Genomic DNA, 23,567 nt, shown 5'->3' with positions numbered 1-23,567 from the left:
TTCGATCCGGCGACCTTCGGGTCAGCAGTCGAGAGACATAACCACTAGACCACCGTGACGGGGCGATTCGCTACGTCGATCAAATAAATGTTCACATTTGTGAGCTTCTCGCTGGCGTTCCACTTATTGTAAGCGCTCACCAGTTCATACTCGACAATCCAGCCCTCCACATCTTGGTCGTCTGTGCCACCAAATGTAACTGGACCGCACCGCCGGAGTGCGCCATGGCAGAAGGCAGGTGCAGGTGCGGGATCTGGCGTGTCCCGAGACGGCCCCGGAATCAGTCATCGCGAAAGGTCGTGGTAATGTCCGGCTGCGCAGTTCCAGCAGTTCCAGGATGAGGACCAGATGTACCCCACACCTCCACCCACTCAAACATGAATGTTTTACAGGCAGGAGTTGACCCGACGAAGCACAAGTACTACAAGGGTTAACTCGATGATGATCATAATGATAACCTCTTCCCGATGCCGCTCACCCACAAAGGGGGATGGGATGGCTAACTCGAAGCAGGCCAGCGATCACAGTCTGTCGTTTTCCTCTTTTTTCTTGCTCGAGTCCCGTGACCATTGCCTTCATTACAACCATATAATTATCGTTTAGGTACTACAAGGTTATCCGGGAAACCGAGAGAAATGTAAGAAACTTATTGCGATAAAAATTATTATTCAACTATATGCTGCGAATTTTATATGTACGCGTCGTTTAGACACAGGCAAGCAACGATTACAGCACACGTTTGAATATATGTCACATAGCTCACTTTATATGGATTGATAGTACATACCGTAAAATTCGCAAGCTATGTTCAAGAAAGGAGTAGACGTAATCGTTAGGTTGTAAGTACATAGTATGGCGCCATTGTTCCATTACATATGTAGTGAGCGTCAAGCCAGATCGTTCATATTACTTTGCATTATTATACGTGTTGTGACATTTATCTGTGTGCACACTATTTTGTACATGTTCTATTAATAATCTATTACATTTAATCGTCATACGCATGTTTTATTTCTCTTTCTTTGCGAGTGTTTTATGTGCATATGCACAGGGAAAAAAAGTTTTGGTTTTGTCGAGCCCTCTTGGAAGAGCTTTTATCTTCAGCTTCTCTACGCGTTACAAAATTGCGCGAAAATCAGTTAGCTTAGTTAATTTAGGGAGATTTACACTATAATCATTAACTCCCACGTAGCGTGTTCTCACGTTACTTTTGAAAAATGTAAAAGTTAATGATTTAACATTAAAATTAGTTCTTTTTTACATACTTGAAGCCGGATCGCATCGGAGACTTCTACGCTTACCTGTATTAAGTACATATATCAAAATTAACTTGTTTGATATTAAACACTCGGATCACCTAAATGTATCACTTTTAAATTGCGAAGTGGCGTCATGTTTTGCACAGATAAGGAGATCAATATTAGGTCCTCGACGGATTGCTTAGAAATGTACATTCACGTGTGTCTGACGCTCCATCTAATATAGTGCCTTATGCTAGTGGTATGCGCACTTGCAAGTCGGAAACTTCCGTTGCCGTGTTGTGTGTGCAGCGGACAGTTAGGTAGAATGATAATGATTCAGCTGTAAAAATAAAGTATTGTGCTCCCGGGTTGAACGCGACATCAAAACTTCTGTTATAACAACGGGTATGCGCAATTGGTCGAGATAACCACGTTATTTCGCTGCGACTCTGGCTGCTAAAGGTGCATGGTGTTGGCTCTGATGTCAGTCGAAATTCTGCCGACGTGATACTAACTGAAGACGGTGGAAACGAAAGTATGTATTGCCACGCCCACTTCTTGTCTTGTTTTGATGTATTCGGGTTTGACCGGCAGGGATGGTTATCAACGCTCGACGCTGTCCGCGAAGCAGTGTTCGAGAAGCTTCCCGATTGTAGTAGATCGTTTTGTTAAGATTGCGCCCCGCGCGCGAATGTTCCAGCTTTGTCGAGAGATAACGCCGCCACCAGCGATATTGCTGGAAAGTTCGATAGCGCCTGTATAAAAGCCGACGCGCTTGACCGCTTGTCAGTTGATCGACGGTCGACCCTCTGTTCGACGCTATCAGTGTATTGCTGTAGTTTGACCTTCAGTTTCCAGGCCACAAGTTCGGCCAAATACAGTTTCATCTCGGACGTGCTGACTGCTGTCTTCGTCGACGTCACGACCACGTGACAGTATATTACTTAGCCCTAATATGTCGAATTTCAATCCGTGAACATTCTACTTGCATATATAGGTGATTTCACCACGTTCAGTGTCACCGCTCTAACCAATCAGCAAATGTGTCAAGATGTCTTCGAAAGCTAGTGGTAAAAAAGTAGTGCGTCTATTCACAATAGCGTCCTACGCTAAATTTTGTTCTACGAACAAATTTTTGCCAATCCTAAACATCTCTGAAAGACTGTTTTCCAATGGTAAAAAACACGAGTAAAACACCTTGTGTTATTTCGGTATGTTAGCATGTACTTAATATTGTAAATGTCCTAAGAAGAGCTCCCTGTTGCTAAGCACATTTAAGGCTTGTGTGAGAGAAAATGCAGGCCTAAACAATACAAAATTCAAAGCTTTACTCAATTGTCTCACTGTTGGCTAAGAATAATGTAATTACGTCAGTGCTTAGAACTCTTTTAAAGGTTTCTTCACCTAGCCAAATAAATCTTCCTCACATGTTTTAAGTTTTACTTGCCCTGCAAACCTACCTCATAGATTGCACGTCCTTCGTAGGCTGATGTACTGGTCACCCACAGGCAGCGTATTCCTTGGCTTATGTTTAACGCTGGCCATCATCGGCGGCTTCTTTTCGACTGTGCTTCTTGTTGCGGCATATTCAGTCGTCACTTCAGAATTTCCTATGTACACGGGTCCTATTATCGTAAGTACTAAGTCTTTCTTTAAAAAATTCTGCATTTGCATTTATATTTATATCCTTTCCTCTACCTCTTTTACGCTTTCCGAACAATTGCCACATATTGAACGTAGCATCCATGTATAACCTCAATCCTTCACAAGAGCCAGCCAACAATCACGTCTGCAGATTATTTTTTACCGAAGGCACCTGTGGCCAATGGCGTGAAGTACTCACAAACTAAAAGTTTGATAAATACGCCATCTGTGCTTTACTACAGAAGATTTCTTTTTTTTTTAGTCTACAATGGAGTTCCTATGGGGCGTAGGAAACATGGTCGGGACTGGCCTTGGAGGTGTGCTCATTGACGTAAGTGAAAGATGAAATTGTCTACATGGAAATATTTTCCAAAGCCATAAATTTTCGCCTGTTTTGTGCATTCGTTTACAATTTGTGTGTCTATGTTCGGCGGTATGCAGAACTTTCCCCCAATTCTTTCTTAGGCCTGGGCGTACCCGCTGCCTTTCTTCGTAATAGCGGCACTGTTCGGACTTTCACTGCCGTGGACGACAACCTCAAAAAAGCTGTCCGACGTACCTGTAAAAGGTAAATAAAAAGCTTTAAATCCAGCTTTCACGATGGCATCGTTGAACCAGCTGGTTTGTATAAATCGACCAAATGTTCTCATCCCCAAAAGTTAAACATGCGTTGCAGACTGACAAACACCGGGAAACGGCGCTGGCGAGCGGTATAGTCGAGCTCATACAAGCTTTCTTTTATACGCAACAAACGTTGCCCTTATCGTTTCACTGGTTGCCTTGCCGGGACATTTATACGGTTCACACATACCTAAATATAAATGTTGGAGTCTGGCATCTGGCAACGTCACGTTAGATAAGCGCGGTGGCCTAAATAATAGCAGCCTCATTCGTAGGGTATTATTGACACTAACGCCCCTACACCGCATAACGGTGCTTGCTTCACAGGAGGCTCCATTTTGCGCCAAGAAAAATGTTTAACATAGTGGTATTTTAATATAAAGTAACATCAACAGCTGTAGTAGCTTATTATATTTAAGAGAAGTAAAATCGATGCAAATAAAAGAAGAGAAAAAAATTACTGCTGACACCGCTGTGGTTGAATAGAGGCAGAAGAGTGAACGCACAGGGAAAGACACAGTCACAATCATACCCACTGGGAACAGTGAACTTATTTCATGACTCATTTCAGATGCTCAACAATCCCCAATCTCCGAATCTCCAAAGAGGCCAGTGATATTGTACAAGTTGCTTATTGACCCCGTCTTCGTAATTGACATGGTTACTGTGATGATAAGCTGGATTATCATGGGATTTAATGAACCGACATTGGAGCCACATCTCGGACAGGTAATGAACATCGTAAAACGATGTAAGAATGTTGTTACCCACCTTCGCTTAGTAATTCTTTCATTCACGCATTTGTTCACATCCTCATAGAGCTGCCTTGAAAGGGCCCATTTATATAAGTGACCGGGAGAAAGGGGGGGGGGGGTTACGAAAACAAACTTTGCACAAAGGTGAAGCAGGAAAGGATCGGCCATAAGAGTTACATGACCAAACTTTATTTCCGGTGAGCATAAGAAAACCACCTACTGGCAAAAAAAAAAGAAGAGAGTATACCCCACTCGCCGTCATGGCTACGAGCGGCGCTGACTAACACTCTCAGGTTTGCATGCACATAAATACCCGATAACGTTACTCGTACACTGTTGCGCGCTGAAGACGTACACAAGTGCACAGAGACACACACGGAGCGCACACTATCAACACTTTTATTATCAGACTGACGTGACCTTATATACCTAGATGCACAACTACATTGCGCATGACAGGAAGTACATATCAACAAGAACCACTCAAACACGTGTCGTGTCACTCAGATGCGCGATTTCCTTGTCGGATAGAGAGATAGACGCCTGGATTAAGCATTTTGATTTTAAGCCCGAGATTTTGTGAGCCTCGATCATGAGGCATGTCATTTCGTTGGAGCTTTTTGAGATTATGATGCACTTGTGAAACTCAGGCAAGAGGTCACAACAGTTGCAATGAAGGGAAAGCCATCCCCCCGTCTTGTTTTTTCTTACGTTGTTAGCATGCTCGCAAAGCCTGTCGTTTACGCAGCTCCTAGTTTGTCCTACGTACGAACGGTTGCATGTTAGAGGAATTTCGTAGACGAGGCCATCACTGCTTTCCACTTATTTCGTTTGATGATTCTCGGTACCGGTTTTATTTCCTTTACCCTTTGGGTTTGCCATTTTGCACACCTTGGCAAGTTTCTGTGGGGCGGAAAAGACTACTTTAACATCTGCTCTTTGAGCAATCATTTTAATGTTGTGAGAGAACTTGTGAATGTACGGAATCACCGCCAATTTCTTTTTTCCTTGTCCGTCCTCTCGGGAAGTGGGGAGATCACTCGAGCTAGATGCCCTGAGATTCCTCAGGAGCTACTCCGCTACGGGCACGATTAGGAGCCTCGGATACCCTGCTTCTGAAAGCCCTGAATTTGCTGTGGAAATTGTTGAAAAACATCGTAATAGGACCCTGTTCGCATCGCCCTCCCAATCGCTAGCCTGGCTTCGCTTCTCGGTGGACACCTAAACAATGCCGCTATGAAAGGAACGTCTGTGCGCCTGTAAATTGGCCCTTTCAAACTATCCTAGAATGCCTACTGGATGTACGATTGCGAAGTGCCCAACGACATAATTCTTCCTTTTGCGAGTTGGCGAGGTACCTGCTACGCGTCCGTAAGGCAACATGTGCACCTGCGCAGCTGCAAGCGTTATTGATGCTGTTGTGATAATGATAATTAATTATGCCTGCACGCTTTGTAATTAGTTGGCCTTTAAAAAAACCACCCGTTGTGGAATTCACATTGTTTTGACGCCTGGTGTTATTCTACGCTTCTGTCACGCAATGTTACACGTGTTAATGACAGTCCTCGGACTACATAACATTCATGTAGTCTTTCTTTTTCACAGCAATTTTGAGCACTTGCGTGGCTCTGTGGTAGAACACCTGCTTGCCACGCAGAAGCCCTGGGTACGATTCCCGCTCGAATCCGAGACGTTGTATTGTTTCTTTATTTGCATGTATCCCGAATTTTCGCACGCGGACAACGCTAATGTTTCGCTCACAACCAACGACGCAGACACCGGAATTTCTGCGAAACGAGCTCTTCAATGCTGCCGCCTTAAAACAGTACAGCGTCCCCTATGCCTTCATTGGCTTCATTATCTGTTGGTTTTCACTAATGGTCGTATAAAAAAAACAAGCCCTTAAAATTCCCTTCTTTCGTTCATATCCTACGATGAAGTATGACTGCTCACGCAGTCCTATAAAACTGTCACTAGAGTCAATATTATTACAACACTAAAACAAGTAATTCTTTGCACTTCACGGAATGTCCAGCTCTTACACGCGTATTTATGGCATACCTAAATTATTTGCGTAATAAAAAAAAAAAAAAACTCGCATGGTCCCTTATGCGTCCGCCTCAGTTGACTCGAAGGCGAAGCCATCTTCTTCTTTTTCTTTCAAGTCGATGTACAGAACGTCCCCCCCCCCCCTCCGAAATCTTTCGTGAAATAACGTGGTTTTGCAATGCCTCCAGGATCGGAGGCATTGTAAGCTTTCTGCACCTCACTTTGTTTTACACTGTTTCCGGGATCGGCCTACCCTTGAACAAGCAATGATGTCATGTGATGACGTCAACATGTGACGGCATGTTAATTGACGTCACAGTGACGTCATGATGACGTCACATATTTTGACGATCTGTGACGTCATATGACGGCGTTATCACGTGATAATAATTTTTTGCATCACTCGTGTTGACGCTGCCGACGTGGGACGCCAACACGGGACGCCGGTCAGTTTTTCCGTTTGATGAGGCATCTAAAGCTTTCGCCTTAAAACTTGTGGTGAGCTTGCGAACCTTGATGAGTTCGACCTGGCGCTAACTGCACAGTATGTATTAAGTGAAGTCACTACATTTATTACGGCGAAAGCCTTATATGCCTCACTGAACACGAAATTTGATTGTCGGCGTCGGCGTCCCGCGTCGTCGGTGGCGTCTCGCGTCCTGCAGCGTCGGGGACGAGTGGTACAAGAATCATCATCACGAGATGACGTCACCATATGACGTCATCATGACATCACAGATCACATTGTTTTGTGAGGTCATCATAACGTCACATATTCTGGCACGACGTCATGCGACGTAACGCCTCGTAATGCCGTTGTAGCGCCCTCCTTTGGGCGGTGAACAAAACCGGAGAGCGCGCGACCTCAAAAGAAGAAAATAAAGACAACGCTTCGCAGTGGCACGTTAAGCCACGGCTCGTGTTCCCTGCTGGCATCGATTCTGGTTCAGCCGTCTCGTTCCTTCGCTCCTGTGGCATAAGCCTACACCGTCATCACATGACGGTGTAGGATTGGTCAAAGGTGGCCTGACTACGGAGCCAGTGATAAGCCAGGTGAGGTGCCTCCGATCCTGGAGGCAGTGCGAAACCCCGCTAGGTGCACAAAGCTTTCGGAGGGTGGCGGGGCAGGAGCAATACATCTAGGGAGCATACATGACCGGCTGGTCATGTAGGCCCCCTTATACATCGACTGAGAAGAAATAGAAGATGGCTTCCGCCTTCGAGTCGTCTCAGGCGAATGCATAAGTAACCCTGTGATTTTTCGTCACTACATGAGCTCCATCATGGTCAAATTGCAAGACAGTAAACAGCTAAAGAAAAAAAAACCACAGGGTCCCTTTGTGCATTCACCTAAGACGACTCGAAGACGAAAGCCATCTTATTATTCTTCTCAGTCGATGTATTGGGGCGAGCCTACATGAACGGCCGGTCACGCAGGCTCCCTAGATGTATTTATCCTGCCCCGCCACCCTCCGAAAGTTTTGTGCACCTAGAGTGGTCAAATTTCGGTCAAATTTTGTGCTTAGTGAGGCATATAAAGCTTTCGCCTTAACATATCTCAACGCCGAATGACACTCAGTGCTTTTATAGGTTGATTTTATTATTTAGAGATGACCCAAGTTTGCAGAAGTTTCAATATTGAATGTTGCTCGCTAATAACTTTAGCAAATGAGCCCTTGGAACTTCAAAAATTCTATTTCTCATTGAATTGCACGTTTTAAAAAATTAACAACTCATCTCTTTCAGTTCGGCCTTGACACCGCGGAACTGGGTACCGTTTATATGGTTCAGTTTGCCAGCTACACAATATCGGCGCTTCTGGTGGGCATCTTGTGTCAACTAAAGGTACCGTGCGCCTTCGGTTACGCCATAAAATGTTTCGTTTCGCTTTGCCTATATGAAGAACATTTCTATGAGATCCTTGAAGTATTACAAATCACCCACCTCACATAATGATGAACATTCTATGGATCTAGAAGGACTGAAGTTTTTAAATGTCTACTGCATTTATTTAGCTAAATCTCAACTATTTCAACCGTCCAATGAGGTATCTAACTGCTAGCGATGCCAGCATAGCGCGTACGCACGCCCAATTAGCATAATTAAAATGTTTAGAATGTTCTGACTGAGGGACTGGAATATTGCACCCCCAGTATTGAAGCCCGATTTTCTATCCATTAGGACACAGTAGCTTTGTTTTACAGCGAAAGCTGTACATGGCTAGGAGAAACGGAAATCCGTCTGTCCGATGTTGACAGAAACTTCTCCATTGGCTGCGCCGTCCGTGACGTCGTTCTCTCCGTCGTACACAAGCATGGCGGACGGATGCTTGGAGGAAAGGCGAGGAAGTGGCGCTGCGGGCAGAGTAGCGTTGCGGTCCCTATATAGTAGCGTCAACGGGGCAATGGCGTGAAGGCGTTCACCGGGGCCAACGCCCGCTTTCGGCGGGAGTTTCTCGAGCGGCACTTCGGCTGCGGCTGCGACGCCTGCGACCGCCTAAGGTTCGACAACCTCGCTACGATCGACGGGATCCGGTCTCAACAGCAACAAAGTAATGCCATGGAGGTACTCACGCGGTGGTTCCCAGCTGCTCCCGACGTCGGTCAATTTCGGGTCTGAGGGACATGCAAGCAATCGCTAATCAAGGCAGTCCTGCCAAATTTAAGCGCCGTTAACGGCTACGTTATACCACCGATGCCTTCACATTGCCCAGGCTCAACGTCGTCGAGGACGACTAGTGACCCCGCGTCTGCCGTTCATTTGTATCCGGCAATTAACATACGGCGACAGACAATATGCAATCAAATGAACAAATTGTGAACGTTCCGATCAACACGCAAAACACCCTAAAAGTCCTGCCGCTTAACATCGCAGACGACGTAGCAGGTCGAGGTACAGATCAAGCGCCGTCTCCTCGTCAAAGCGTACATACAAGCGAGGGGCGTCGTCAAGAAATGCAACAGCAAAACCTGGCTACTCTACCTCATTGACCACCGGTTGTACCTGTCGGTACAAGATACGAGTAGAGCCCGCCACGTTAGACGCCGTCCTGAAGACGAGCCGATTAACGAAGACGAGATCGAAGCCACTGCCGAAGTAACGGATCCCGACGATCCCGTTCAGTGCGCGTCTGCCATGCACGCAGTGAGCCACACGGCAGTGTTTGACGACGCAGCCGTGGACTCAACTCGTCTCGTCGACGGCACCCATTATACCTAGCCATCGCTTCCGGACAAGGGCAGGTTCCTGTGACCCTACTGTACGACGAACACGCGGAGGAGTTGTTGTTTCCGCAGATATACTTCGGCCATCCATGGAAAATCCCAAATTCACACGCCACGCCGTTCCCCAGAGCCACCAGTGCGATACGGGCCTCGGACCGTCGAGGCGTGTAACTGGCTCACGTCTTTTACATGGCCATGAAAGGGATCCGGTGCAACATCGTCGAAAAGACCGTCACATTCCGTACCAACGATGTTACGAGCACCATCACTCGTCAAAACTAGGGAGCGGTGACTTCGTGGGAGATGCGCTTGGCGTTCATGCGTTCATGCGTTCATGCATGGCGTTCACGCGTGTACTAGCAGGAACGCAAGAAGGAGGTCTAGGGAGCGGTGACTTCGTGGGAGATGCGCTTGACTGAAACATGGCGTTCATGCGTGGAGTCCCAAACACGGTCCATTATTGGCAGGAACGCAAGAAGGAGGTGGTTCGCAATATGACGATGCAACTCGTCAAGCAACGGGATTTCTAACATTTGTCGGCCTCCGAAGTTCGTTGAGACCGCTTAATTGAGCTGCTCGAACGCATCAGGGTACACGGAGACTACACGCAACGCCGGTCCGTGCAGGAGATGGCGCTCCTCGAACGCGTCGAACTTTGGAACAATGACGCTGTGGCGTGTGCTATATACGTCAACAAGCTCTTCGACGTCATCCTCAACATCCTCACACAGCGGCGTATTTCGCCGTTCAAACCATACCAATAATTGAGAAAGGCTTCAAACACCGTCAGGAACCCACTGCTTACACCGGTGCCGGACGTTTCGGCTTCGCTGTTTAACCATCTGTATGGAGTGTTTGGGCGGTGATTTTTCTTTTCTGTTTCTTTTTTTGCGCGTGCCTCATCAGCTGGAATACAACACATTTAAGAAGGTACATCGTGCCAGCACGCGAAATCAAACACTTGACACTTTTTACAAGCTTCTTTAACAATTTCGTTCGTGCAAGCCAGCGGGCTTTCACAACGCCGACGGGATGTCGTCAAGCTGCTTGTTCAGTGGAATGTACGTGCATATCGGCACCTAAGGAAACACTTCGTCAATGACAATGCTATATACATTTACTATGACAATGATCTTTAGATGGCATATACTGTAAATTTTTTCTTGCTATGGCCGGAAACGCGCAAACTTGTGCCCTTGGCTTCGGCAAAGACAGCATTCATATGCTTTACGCAGCATTGACGAACGTGTTTAAAAGGCTGCCCTGAACTCGATCAGATCGGTTTCGCGGCGCCCGTATTTGCACAAAAAGAGGCTGGCTGGCAAGCACTTGAATGCCATTTAGAATTCACCGTTTTACAGTTGCAAGTGATGCTAGCGACCACCTTTGTTTTCTTTTTCAGCTAGCGTACTGGTGTTTAAATGCAAAAGAAAATATTTTTCTTAAACAGACTTGCATGATTCCATTTCCCCCCCCCCCCTTTTTTTTTTTGCAGATGGATGCATTTATTGCCTTCGTGGGGCAATTTCTTACAGTTTTCGTGTTTCTTTTACAAGGACCAGCGCCTTTCCTTCCAGTAACAGCGTAAGTAAAAGTTATTCAGTGCCAACGGCAGAAAAAAAAAACGGCTTCCCGAAAGCCATGTCATGTATGGCTTTCTCGTGTTAAGTATTTCTGGTTTGTTCAGTAACCTGCCCTTTCATATTAACGATGAGTAAGTGCACATGTGTTTTAAGCCTTTAAAAAGCACACACATGGTCAGAAACATTGTGCTATAATTAATGTATGCTAACAAATGAAAATACTTCTGTACAGCTTGGAAGGCGTAATGAAAGCACAATTTCAGCAGATCGAGACTCCTTTGTGAGCAACTCTCACGCTATGGCCCCTTGCACCGTAAACACCTGGAACCACGTCCGAGCAGAGAGTATTCCAGATCTAAGCAGATTGAACTAAGTGGTCGAATGGGTCACGACTATGATTCCGGCACGACAACGTCAAGTTCTGGCTGTAATGTGCATCGCGGGCTTTCACAAAAGCCCTCCACCACGCCTATTGCATAACAGCATTATAAATATGCTTAACCCAACAACATTTAGAATAGGAGACATGATTTAGCTGTTGTGCATCAAGCTTTGAACGGTTTAGCATCCCAAATAAATTCTGGGGCTACGATAGGAGCTACACGATATTGAACTCCGGATTATTCTTCACCACCTATGTCTTTTTTGCTTTGAACATTATTTTAAGTACGCATTTTCCCCATAACAGTTCGGCCTCCATGACCAGCAGTGTAATTCGCGTCCGTGCATTCAGCAACAGAACACCATAACCAGGCGAGAGCCTTGTGTTCCAGTCAGACAATCAGGAAACAGAGATCTTGATTCCGTGTTTTTTGCTATTATGTCCGGCAAACACTGGCGCAAGCAGGTACCAGCCGTTTTAAGCGCATTCTTTAGGAGGTATATTATGAGACCGCTTACGCTGATCCACTGTTGAGGAATCGTTACTCTAGCACCTTCTCACGTGTTATTGCAATTAGTTTGCGGAGCACGGCAATGCTGCAATAATGTGGAGCACTACATGGCTGAAGTGCACTCACTATGCAGCTGCATTCGTTGAAACTATATTTATGTTCTTGGTGCAATTGTAAATATGTCCACATGATTGACTGCATATGAAATGAAACAAAGAAAAATGTAAATAATATCGGTATTGTGAAAAAAAAACATTCAGCTGAGATTAAAATGTTCATCATGGTGCCTCAAACATCACAATTTTCATAAGCTAGTGTGAAATATGGTTCGAGTAGCCCGTAATTCTTCGCAATTATTACGCTACTGAATAAAGTTAAGTTTCCTGTACTTGCTTCCTTTCTATCTTCAGAGCTATATGGATGGTGTACCTCTCTCAAGTGTTCACGGGGACTGGAATGGCCGCTCAGTTCGTTTGCGGTTATTGCCATGCACTAAAGCACACAGTGTAAGTTTCGTCATTGGGACGACATGCATGTAGCACTGTTGGGTTATGGTCGACTGTATAGAAAGGGCGCTTAATACATTGACATGTAAAACCTTTTTTTATATCTGTCAGAATTATATCTAATGTTATCAAATACAGCAATAACAAAGTCATCGAAGCAAATATCTAAAGCAACATCGCAGCATGCTGTCCAGTGGTCTTAGCGGATTTCAGCCGCCCGCTGCTTTCATTATGGATTTTCGCGTGCGTCCACCCGGGGATGAGACAGCGCGTCGACTTGGGAGCGGCACATGCGAAACCATGTGACGCTCCCTAGCGTGCGAAGACGCGCCGGGATCACGCTTTCGTACGCATGATGCACAGTGCGTGATTTTCGCCACTGATGCTATCCGTGAGGCCTTCCGACACACCACCGCTGATTATGATTTCCTGCGTACCTTCGGGAAAGAATTCGCTCAAGAAAAGAACGAAGGTGAAATATGCATAATGTATCTGGAACCTGCCCTAGGGTTATCATTTAAAGCCCTTGAAGAAGTTCGAAATCGCCCCGTCAGGTGTATTCATTGCTTATACTCTTACAACGTCAGCGTATTATGCTTAAAAAACAATCTTGCATATCACTTCTGCCCTGTCATCGCCACATCAAAACCATTCTCCTATTTAACCGGTTCTGTTACCCAAATACATTGTCCCTGCAACACACCGTTCACAAAGCATCGGTCAACCACTGCACGACGCAAAAACAAGCTCGCACACGCATTCATTTTCAGTAATAATAACAATTTCTCGGGTTTCACGTGCCCTCCCTCGTGAAGATGCTGCTATCACCTGATAATTGAAACTTTCTCATTATGTAATTACTTTTTATGTTCTCGAAGATGTGGTAACGGCTTGTATACATAACGCGCCCACCCTTTAGGTAATACCCCAGGCAATCTTCAATGAAATGATGCAATGTGAAAGCGATAAGGCCAGAGTTTCGCTCGCAGACGTCCCGACGTCCACGTTCATTATGCTTGGCTCAAGCTATGTAAGGTACCTAATTTTAGCTACCCAGCTCGAAACCATCTCACTGTCTTTGTAAATGACACACTTATGTCATTGGCAGCTCGCTCATAAATGCTTTATGTTAATATGTCACGAAGAGCTCTCACGAAGAGTAATATGTCACTAGGTACTTAAACTATCTTCAAGCCGAACCTGTCGTTAAAAAAGCGCTTACAAGTGAATGTGTGATCCGCATAACATGTTCTCCGTTATGCAAAGAAACTATAATGATGTAGAACACTTCACTTGGTCCTGCCGGTGCTTTAATGTCGAAGGGAAAATCCTGCTTGACAACGTAAAAGAATTTATAAATGCATGTATACAAGATAAAATATTCGTCGAAGGAAGGACCGATAAAAGTGCGCAAGGAGGTTTCATGCCTACTAGTTGAATATTTAGGCTTCACTGAACTTATAGACAGCTGATACAGAAAATGCATGACCAAGAATAAAGGGAGAAAAATACCAATTGCCTGCGTATATTGCCAGGCTAACGCTGCTTGCAGAAAAGCGCCTAAACCAGCCAAACAACCAATAATATTGCGGAAAATCCGGAATCAAATTTGCCAAAGTATGCCGATAAAATTTCGCTAGAGCTTGATAAAATTTTACCCATCTGTCTGTCTGCTCACAAAATCAACCCAAATACTTACAGGGCACGAGGATACCCAGACGATATAAAAACGACGTCCTTCGTTTCCACTGTCGTATTTACAAGTCTTGTCTTTGGGTAAGCCTACTCTTGCTTGCTACTCAGTTTCTAGGTGTTTGCTTATATACATATGTAATTCCAGAATTAAGTTTAAAACATTAACTGATTTTGTTGCGGGGACTACCTCCAGAAGTGAACAAAAAGCGTTTACAGTCAAGTGCACCAACCAGACATAAAACACTCGTGGAAGAACCTCCGAACATGTTCGTCATTGTTAACAGCCTTGTTTTGTAAAATTTGCATATACATTGCAGTATTTTCGGTCGATGTGCATGTTGATCTTAGACCTAGTGCACACATCTACTCTGAGGGGATGGCGAAGAACTTTGCCCGATTCCATCGCCAACCATGCTAGAGACATTTTTTCTTCATACATTCACAATCAAAGAAAGCTGAGCACAACGCTTCTTTGGCAGTGTACATCTGAAACATATCTGCCAGCTCAATTTTAAATCAACTATAAGCACTGAGTGTTTGTTGCTTTTCACAGGGCTACCATTGACGCCTCCTATTGCTGGATATCTTGTGGAAAGGTTTTGGATATAGGAACGGGTCAATGTTCATGGCTTGGCCTCCTTGTATTTTGGGGTTAGTACGTTTTACATTCAACTCCATGGACAGAGAAAATGTACCTACATTTCTTTGCTGGATTATGTATTTTATCATTAACGCTTAACTCTAAAGCAAGAACATTATGTGTGCGCAGTGCAATGCAGCAAAAGCAATAACTGCCAACACATATATCAGCATGTGCTTTCAACTGGCTTCATGTAAACGCAACCGGTATAAATTGCTCACAGCAACATTAACACAACATAATATGTTCGTTAAATTCATTTCCCAAATAGCAACCTCACATGTTATGTCATTCTTTCCTGTGTAAAGCTGCGGATGACAATTAACATAGATTTGTACCTCAAATATGCACATTTCACAATTTTGCCTTTTCATAAGCGACATTCTGCTCCTTATTTAATGTTCTGAGTTTAAATCCATGACTTGAACCTGTAACAGCAAATCTCGTCATCTTTACCTCGCAAACCTCGAATTCTTGCTGGGGAGGCCGACAGTGCGGAGATCACTTATACCCCTGTCACACTGGACGTTTTAATTTCATTCGAATGGACTGACATTCGCATCTAATGACATTATGCGGCTGCTACACAGTGATATTTAATGTCATTAGAATCGAATGCATTAAGAAATCGAATGAGTTCGAAAAATGCCCCCACCTCCCCGAAGGGAATCGTGACGAAATGCGAATGCATTTCTTGCGCCGAGAGTACACGGCGCAGTAATTTTAATGGCGTAAATTAATGACGACACGAGGATTCGTACCGTAACCATTTATTTACACATTCATCAGCACCTGTTTGTGTTGTCATTGTACCTGACGGCCATAATCTCAGCCTTGTGGTCGCCGTTGGTATATAGTACACTCTACCGTTGGCGTTTCACAGCGGCGTCTCGAGCACACATTTCTTCTTGAGAGGCGCCCAGCCAGCGGACGGGAGAGTGGGGCGCAGGGAGGAGAGAGAGCGAACGGCGAGAGAAGGAGCGGCGAAGCACTGCACCCAATGCCACCTAGAAGAGCGGTGCGGAGCCGGCGCGCGCCCGCGCAAACCGCGGTGAGGAGGCGGAGCGCGCGCAGTCACATGGGGTGTGACGTCGCTGCGCCGTTGCTACAGACGCTCCTCGCGCCGTTGCTATGGGACGGCGGATTCAGGGTCGCTTATAAAGTGCATTCGCACTTAAAACTCATTCGCCGTCGCAGCCGAACCGAATGTATACTCTCTACCCCAGAGACTACTTAAAATATGGCATTCAGCATTCCCAATTTGACAAGCATTCATACAAGCTCGCTATTAATGTTGCTTTTTTTGAGGCATCTCTCATTTTAACGAGAACAGGTGTACGCAAGGCTGCTGCAAAATCTTTTTACTCCCCCACTCAGTGGCGTCTGGCCGCCGGCGCTCTCGGTCGTAGTGTAAACAAACAGACGCTTGTGTGCACGTGTATCTGCAGCGATGGCATTAGCTCCACGAGCACACCGGATCCAGGCGGAGGCGTTTGCTCTCATAAGGCTATGGGAAGACAATTTTGCGGAGTTCCTTTGCAAACTGCTTTCCCACATAGACGCATGTGAGACTGTGTTTTGAAAGCGAATAACGGTCTGGGTTTCTGACGTCTGGGTTTCTGAACGGTGCCACGGGTGCCTCTGGTTCGCACCGCAAACTGCCACGGGTGGGGGAAGCTGTGTGCTGTCGCACCGCAAACTGCCACGGGTGCCTAGACGCGGCACATCCGCCTTTTTTTTTTTCGTCACTTGGGGTGGGGGAAGCTTCAATAGGCGACGCACTCCGGCACATCCTTTTTTTTTTTCGTCACGCCGCGAATGCCTTAGGCGAACTTTTCTCGCACTCCGCCTTGTTTCACAAAGCAACTTCATACCCAACAGGCTGCGTCTTGATTCTTCTTCTATCTGCCTTATGCGCTTTTCTCGCAGCGGCACTCAATGAGTCTCTTCGACTGCCTTATGTTGCGCTTTTCTCGCATTATGTTGCGCGAAGTACAAAGCAACTCGTGTTGGCTTAAATGTGGCCACATATTATGCTGATACAAAATTTGCTTAGCGTCGTTAATTTTTTTGTGAAGCAGCGGCACTGCCATGTCAGCCATGTTGCTTTTAAATAAATAGTGATTTTTCTATGTTGCTACTGGCTAAGCGTCGTCCTCACCTTTCCCGTTGGCTTACATGTGGCCACATTGGTATTATGAACGATACAAAATTTGAACCGTTACCATCACCGATTTTTTGTGATTCGTTGCAGCGACTTCCCACATTCGTCTTTTAAAATGACATAGCTAACACCTCACTTTTCTACAACTCTAGTGTGACCTTCCTCACCTTTCCCGGGTATTAGTCCATTTTTGTCTGAATTATCGATATGTTACATTGCAGTATCATCTCCTGCGTAACGAATCACATTACTTTTTCCTGTGTAGCACCATTACCTCACACACCATTTCCTAGGGATCCCTGAAGGGCGGCATTCTGGCATGAATTATGGGCGTCTAATGCACCGAATGACATTCGAACCTAATGCGCTGTCTCCTTCCTGTACATTAGTGTGTCACACCTCCAGTGTGACACGGGTATTAGTCTGCGTTACATATGTTACGCAGTATGATCTCCTGCGTAAAAATCCACCTTTGTTGCTTACCTCACACACCATTGTTTTTTTTATTTTTACCTAGGGATCCCTGAAGGGCGGCATAGATCTGATGAATTATGGGCAACGTCTAATGGTATCGTCATACGAGACCTTCAACCGCGCTGTCTCCTTCCTGTATGCAACCGCAGTAGTTTTTTTTTATTTTTACAATCTAGTGTGTCACCTAAGTGATAATGACTGGTGTCTTACAAACTAAGGCCGATACAGAATTAATGTTTGCAATAAGGCGTGATCTAAATATTGTTTTTTTTTATTTTTACAATCTAAGGCATAGATCACGCTGACGCGTCCATAATGATTATAAGTATTCTAACTTTACGTATATACGAGACCTTTCAGAATTAATGTTTGCCTTTGTTTGGGTTTGTTATTGTATGCAGCATTTAGGCAATGTATTTTGCACGCTGACGCGTTAAAATGTTCTACGATGACGTGAATTCAGAATTAATGTTTGCGTGAATCGTCCTTCTTTTCATATTCTGCCTGTAATTAGAAATGCTATTTCTTACCACGCCCTTTTCTACCTTTCAGCTCCCGTTAACCTTCAGTGGATGGCAACGTCCTGCAGCAACAACGAAAGAAACAGTGTGACATAACGACTTATTCCGGTACATGTTGACCGCACACTGCTAATTTATGCTGATCCTAAAGAAAACATTACATCTATGCTCGCTCGCACAATTCCATCCAAGCAGCCAGCCGCCACGTTCAAAGACTTCATGTGTATTCGAGCTAAATGAATAATTAAGGAAATTCGAGGGGCTCAACTGTTATTCATCGGCAAGCCGATATAGAATCGAAGAACGAATCCAGGTGAAACATAGGGAACAAATAATTGTTAAATTTAATAGAAATGCGGAGAGAATTAAGCAAAAGAAATGAAAGAGAGCGAAAGAGCAGAACGATCACTTAAAGGGGGGAGGGTACTTTTAGCCTTGTATCGTGGCCAGAGTTTTCCCAAATCTGGAGCGGGTCGTATGTATCTCTTCTCGTGTGTGTATGGCGCGGCACCGCGGGCTAACCGCCGAACCATCTGAAGTTAGACTCCGTGTGTGTGATGTGTAGAAGCGACAATTCTCTTTTCCCCTTTTCCTTGGTCGCTTGCTCAGGCCGCCTTTTTATCTAGCCTACGAAGATAAGACAGGGATAACCCGCCCGCCTCGCCCGCCTCCGGCGGCTCTCCGTCTTTCCTCCCGCTGTCATTTCCCTGCCTCGTTTTGCGGCCACTGACGAACGCTCCAACAAAGCAATTGTCGCTGTTGCTTCCTTCGTTATGTATCTTATTCTTTTTTTTCTCTTTTTTGCTATTTCTTGCTTTTTTTGAAAGTGTCGTTTAGCGCCCAAACTGGGTGGGCGGCCCTTGTGCTGTGGGTTGGGCCATGGCCGTATCATTTCGACTACACCCTCCGAAGAAGGCTGAACCGCCAGGCGAAATTGCTAGGACAAAATAGATATTTGTTTGGTTTCCTATATTGTAGTACGAAGTTTTTCATTCACACACACACACACACACACACACACACATATATATATATATATATATATATATATATATATATATATATATATATTATATATATATATATATATATATGCAGAAACAGAACTGGGCTAAATTTCATGGGAGCGTAAAGCGAGCCTAAGTATCTTTAACTTCTAACATAGTTGGAATCAAAATGGGGCCATTCCTGATTGTAACGTGAAAAAAAACTTCCTAATCAAAAATGAGCCAAATGCTATCTGTTTCAAATGAGCCAGATTCATTAAACAGCGCTGCGTCAACAATCGTGACCAAAACAACCAACATGGTCTCATCCAATCTGTTTCATTTGTGTCCTCGTTGCTTTGCTATCGTGTTTACGCTCCACAATTAGTTTTTCTAGGACGATTTGGCACTTACTGATGGGCATGATGTTGCAGGGCAAACTCGAATATAAAGAGTAAGAGGCCGGCTTTCCTACTTCTTAATGCCTCTTAGCGTTTCTTTTCGAGTTTAGCGCTGCAGTATCATGTCCTCCTTTCGCTCGAAGACGATGTATTTGAAATAAAAGATATATGAAATGAAAATGTTTCTTCTTTCCTATGGAAGCTCGCGATGTATTTGAAATAAAAGAGAAATCTCAAGGCCTTCCTTGCCATGGCCTGACAAGAATTGGCACTTTTGCCCGCACCAAAACGCTGATGACAGTCCAGAATAGTGCGCCTTTTGCCAGGAAGGACCACTCGCTCTTCAAGTCTAATTGTCGGCCATCACGCGCATGCGACGGAGGACGGCACAACGAAGCACAAAGATGATGTTAATTTTATCGCAAAATATTGCTGTACCGTAAATTCGAATCGTTTTAGACTTCTTTTTATGGGCTAATTCACGCCCAAATGAAGTGTTCCAATCTATAAAAGCCATATACGTACAAACATTACTCCAAAATACCGACGAGTAGAATGAGCTATATTGATTTTAGCCGCAAGACAGATTCTGACTTAGATGTAGGGGACAGGAACGCACTAGCAAGATTGTTGGAGCAATCATGTTCGCCCTACCATATTGGCAGTAGCAATGTAGCGTTAGCTCAGTTTCAGTTAAAGTTTGCAGTTTGTGGTTTGGCTTTTAGAAAAAAAAACGGCATGTATGTATGTATGTAGGTATGTATGTATGTATGTATGTATGTATGTATGTATGTATGTATGTATGTATGTATGTATGTATGTATGTATGTATGTATGTATGTATGTATGTATGTATGTATGTATGTATGTATGTGCGTGTGCGTGTGTGTGTCTAAAGTCTAAGCCAGCTTAAAACGAAAACCTGAAAGCTTCGCTTCATTAAACCACAGCCTTCATTTCTAACTTCCATTGGGCACATGTGTACAAAATTGTGGACGTGGGTTTAATGACCTGCGGCTGTGTTTTACAGCAGCCGCATGCAACGCAGGGAACACTTGAAAAAAAAAAAACAAAATTACACTTATGTCGCTGGCGTTTTGCTGTTATTCCTTTTCTTTCTTTTGTTGTTTTGCTTGTTAAAATTGCTTTCACACAAGAGAGCGTTTTTTTTTTCGAAAGTCTGCCCTTAGGCATAATATTTATTCAGAAATACACATATAAATTTGCTTCGTGTATGAAGTCCAGTAACGAGCGGTGGTGAGGTCCACTAATCCAGCGGTCAAGGTCGGGTGGTCGGCCAGGCCTGAGGCCTGTTGCACGTAAATTCTAAAGAAGATACATATGGCGTTTCGTGTGAATAGTAGATGTACTGTACGTCCACCCTCTACAACTGAAGAATTTTACTGTTTATTTGGTCACATATCTAGCTCTGCAATTCCAAAGACAAACTAACAAAACAAAATCTTTTTCCCAGATTGCGGTAAGTATTATAAACAATGTAGCGCAGTGTGGAATGCAGCGGACAGCTTTAACCCGTGAGTTAAGATTCGACGACCGATGAAAGCACTTGCCACTACAGTTGCAATTCTAGTATTGATTAACTTTTAGGCGCGAATCCGCGCAATAAACAGTACCACAGTTAGCTCATGCTTCCAGCAGAAGTTTCTCATTATTCACCGTCGCTAAAACATGCAATATTGTTACGATAGGAATTTCAAATATTGGTGTGAAACCTCACATCCCCAAACGAGCGGCCTGACCAGCTATTAAATCCGACCCTGGCATATATGCCCGCAAAAAAAAAAAAAATTCAACCATCTCCGCTTCACGGACACCTGGTGGCGTTCCCTTCGTCAGGCTAACGCATTTGTATGTTTTGCAAGTCTTTCAGATATGTTGCATCACTGCTCTTTATTATACACTATCTGTTAAGCCTTGAGGTGGTAGTATAGTTTTATTGCACCGTGACCATGCCACTCTTATACACAGGCTTACAAACAAGCCTTCGCTTAAGATGTTCCGATATGTTGTATCACTGCTCTATATTAAATACTCCTCGTCTAAGCTTTGAGGTGGTAGTACGGCCACCACAAACCTCTTAAACCACAAAGTATCACGTGACAGTGGTGTGACTATGGTAGCGCGCACGCAATTGTTGGGCTAACTGTTGCCTTCTTCCTTTACCTTACCTGAGTTTTGCCTGAAAGGTAAAAGTCACGCAAAGGCAGCTGCAGCAGTTCAGTAGCCGCGCTGCGACAGAGACACTTGTGAACGCTGTCGATTTATAGCTTCCTGTCATGGCGACGTATTTTATAAGCCTAGCATCACAAACATGAGCAGCTAAGCGTGCTGTTGCGAAGAATACATATAGAAGTCTGCTGAGCATAGCGTATTAAATGCAGGGTGTTTTCAGATAAAGAGCACCAATTACTAAAGAATTAAGCATGCATGCTACGCTCCTCCAATTAGAGCAGTATATATAGCTCCAGCTATATTGAGCACGTCAGAATATTTTTTTCCAATCCGCAAAGCTCGGCAATTAACAAAGATTGCTTAATGAACTTCTTAAATAGTAACTCTAGAGAAAAATCTTCAATACAAAGTTGTAGAGCTTGTTCAGAAACACCGAATTTTTCAATCTATGGTAAGATAACTCACCTGCTTAAATTTTTTTCCAGCCTTTCTTTGGAGCGCGCGAACTTAAAAAAAAACACCACGGTACTGCCGCCTAACGCGCGGTGCTTTTAGCGCCCTCAAATGTAAGTTCAACGAATTATCGAAGGCTGCTTCGTGCACGGAGGTCGATTGAGTAGGCTATCGGTGACTGCGATGGACGCTAAATGATGGTAGCTAGGGGCGTACCATCTAAAAAAAAAAATCCACGAAACAGCGGTCGCCACATGTGAGTGAATCTTTTATCTCGGTCCTTCATCACGCTTTCACCCTCGCCCCTTCAGATGTGTTTCTTCATTGGTTCGAAAACAAAAGAAAAAGTGCCTACGCTACATCAAATGCTGCCTACGGTCTCATGTGGCATTTGCTCCGTGGCTTCCACTTTTTCGTCGAAGAATATTTTTGTTGTTGAAACGGTATGCTCCTTTTGTCGCTTAACGTCCATCGCTGTCACCGATAGCCTGTTCAGTCGATGTCCGTGCGCGAAGCAGCCTTTGATAATTCGTTCAAGTTACATTTGAGGGCACTAAGAGCGCTGCGCGTTAGGCGGCAGTCACGTGGTATTTTTTTTTTAATTCGCGCGCTTTAAAGAAAGACTAGAAAAAAAATAAGCAGGACAGTTATCTTACTATACATTGAAAAATTCGATGCTCCTGAATAAGCGCGAGAACTTTTGTATTGAAGATTTTTCTCTAGAGTTACTACTTAAAAAGTTCATTAAGCAATCTTTGTAAAATTACCGAGCTTCGCGGATTGTAAAATATATTCTGACGTGCTCTATATGACTCAGGACAATAGTGCGTTAATTTGAGACGCGTAGCGCCTATTCTTAATTGTTTAATACTTCGTGATTTTTATCTGAAACACCCTGTATAACTCCACTGTTACCTCAATAAGCAAACTATGTTTTGGAACTTAGGTGGAAGAATCTTCATGTCTCTTGACGAATACAATCTGGAAGAGATTACCAACTTTCAATACTACCGTCTGTTCAGAGTTACCACTAAGTGACTACTGACAGCCAATATTTTAAAAATTATTTGTCTGTGTTAATGAGAAAGCATGCGCTTTATAATCATAAAATGTCACCCCCGCATCCACAATCATTAACTAGTTTGATCACATGTGCTAACTTCGCCACTAACCCCGTCTATAGCTCTGAGCAAAAGCGAAGTGTCTTATCTGTAATCTACTCGACTGCACGTGCGGTCTTGTCTATTCACGTGGCTCCGTGCAGACGTAACTCCGCGACCCGAGAGAAGGTGTCCCTAGTTGCAAGAAGCGCAAATTTGGCGGGATGCTCCCACGCGCTCGCAACGGGGTGAAATCGAGGAACGATGCCTTTTACAATGACTATACTTTTCGTGCTTTTCGCGCTTGGCCAGTGACCATAGCGACGGTCCGTCCGCGTTATCAACGTGATCAGTTAGCCGCAGGTGGTGGACGATAAGAATAATATAGCATAAAGCATTGCTTCGCGATTGCACCCCTGTGGTG

General features: G+C 44.5%; 1 protein-coding gene across 1 annotated transcript in view; it reads left to right on the top strand.

The window, feature by feature from the left end:
- LOC119397680 (uncharacterized) overlaps positions 1–23,567 on the top strand; it is a 29,515-nt gene that overhangs the window by 4,719 nt on the left and 1,229 nt on the right. Inside the window, exons 2-8 of the mRNA XM_049416658.1 lie at positions 2,727–2,874; positions 3,148–3,216; positions 3,351–3,453; positions 4,078–4,235; positions 8,057–8,155; positions 11,030–11,118; positions 11,806–11,827. Coding sequence (XP_049272615.1) covers positions 2,731–2,874; positions 3,148–3,216; positions 3,351–3,453; positions 4,078–4,235; positions 8,057–8,155; positions 11,030–11,118; positions 11,806–11,827 — 684 coding nt within the window. The 5' untranslated portion in view covers positions 2,727–2,730. The remainder of the gene's footprint in view (positions 1–2,726; positions 2,875–3,147; positions 3,217–3,350; positions 3,454–4,077; positions 4,236–8,056; positions 8,156–11,029; positions 11,119–11,805; positions 11,828–23,567) is intronic.

The sequence above is a fragment of the Rhipicephalus sanguineus genome, chromosome 6, assembly GCF_013339695.2.
Source record: "Rhipicephalus sanguineus isolate Rsan-2018 chromosome 6, BIME_Rsan_1.4, whole genome shotgun sequence".
NCBI lineage: Eukaryota > Metazoa > Arthropoda > Arachnida > Ixodida > Ixodidae > Rhipicephalus > Rhipicephalus sanguineus.
Note: the sequence above shows the minus strand (reverse complement) of the source record. Positions and strands in the feature narration are given on the sequence as shown.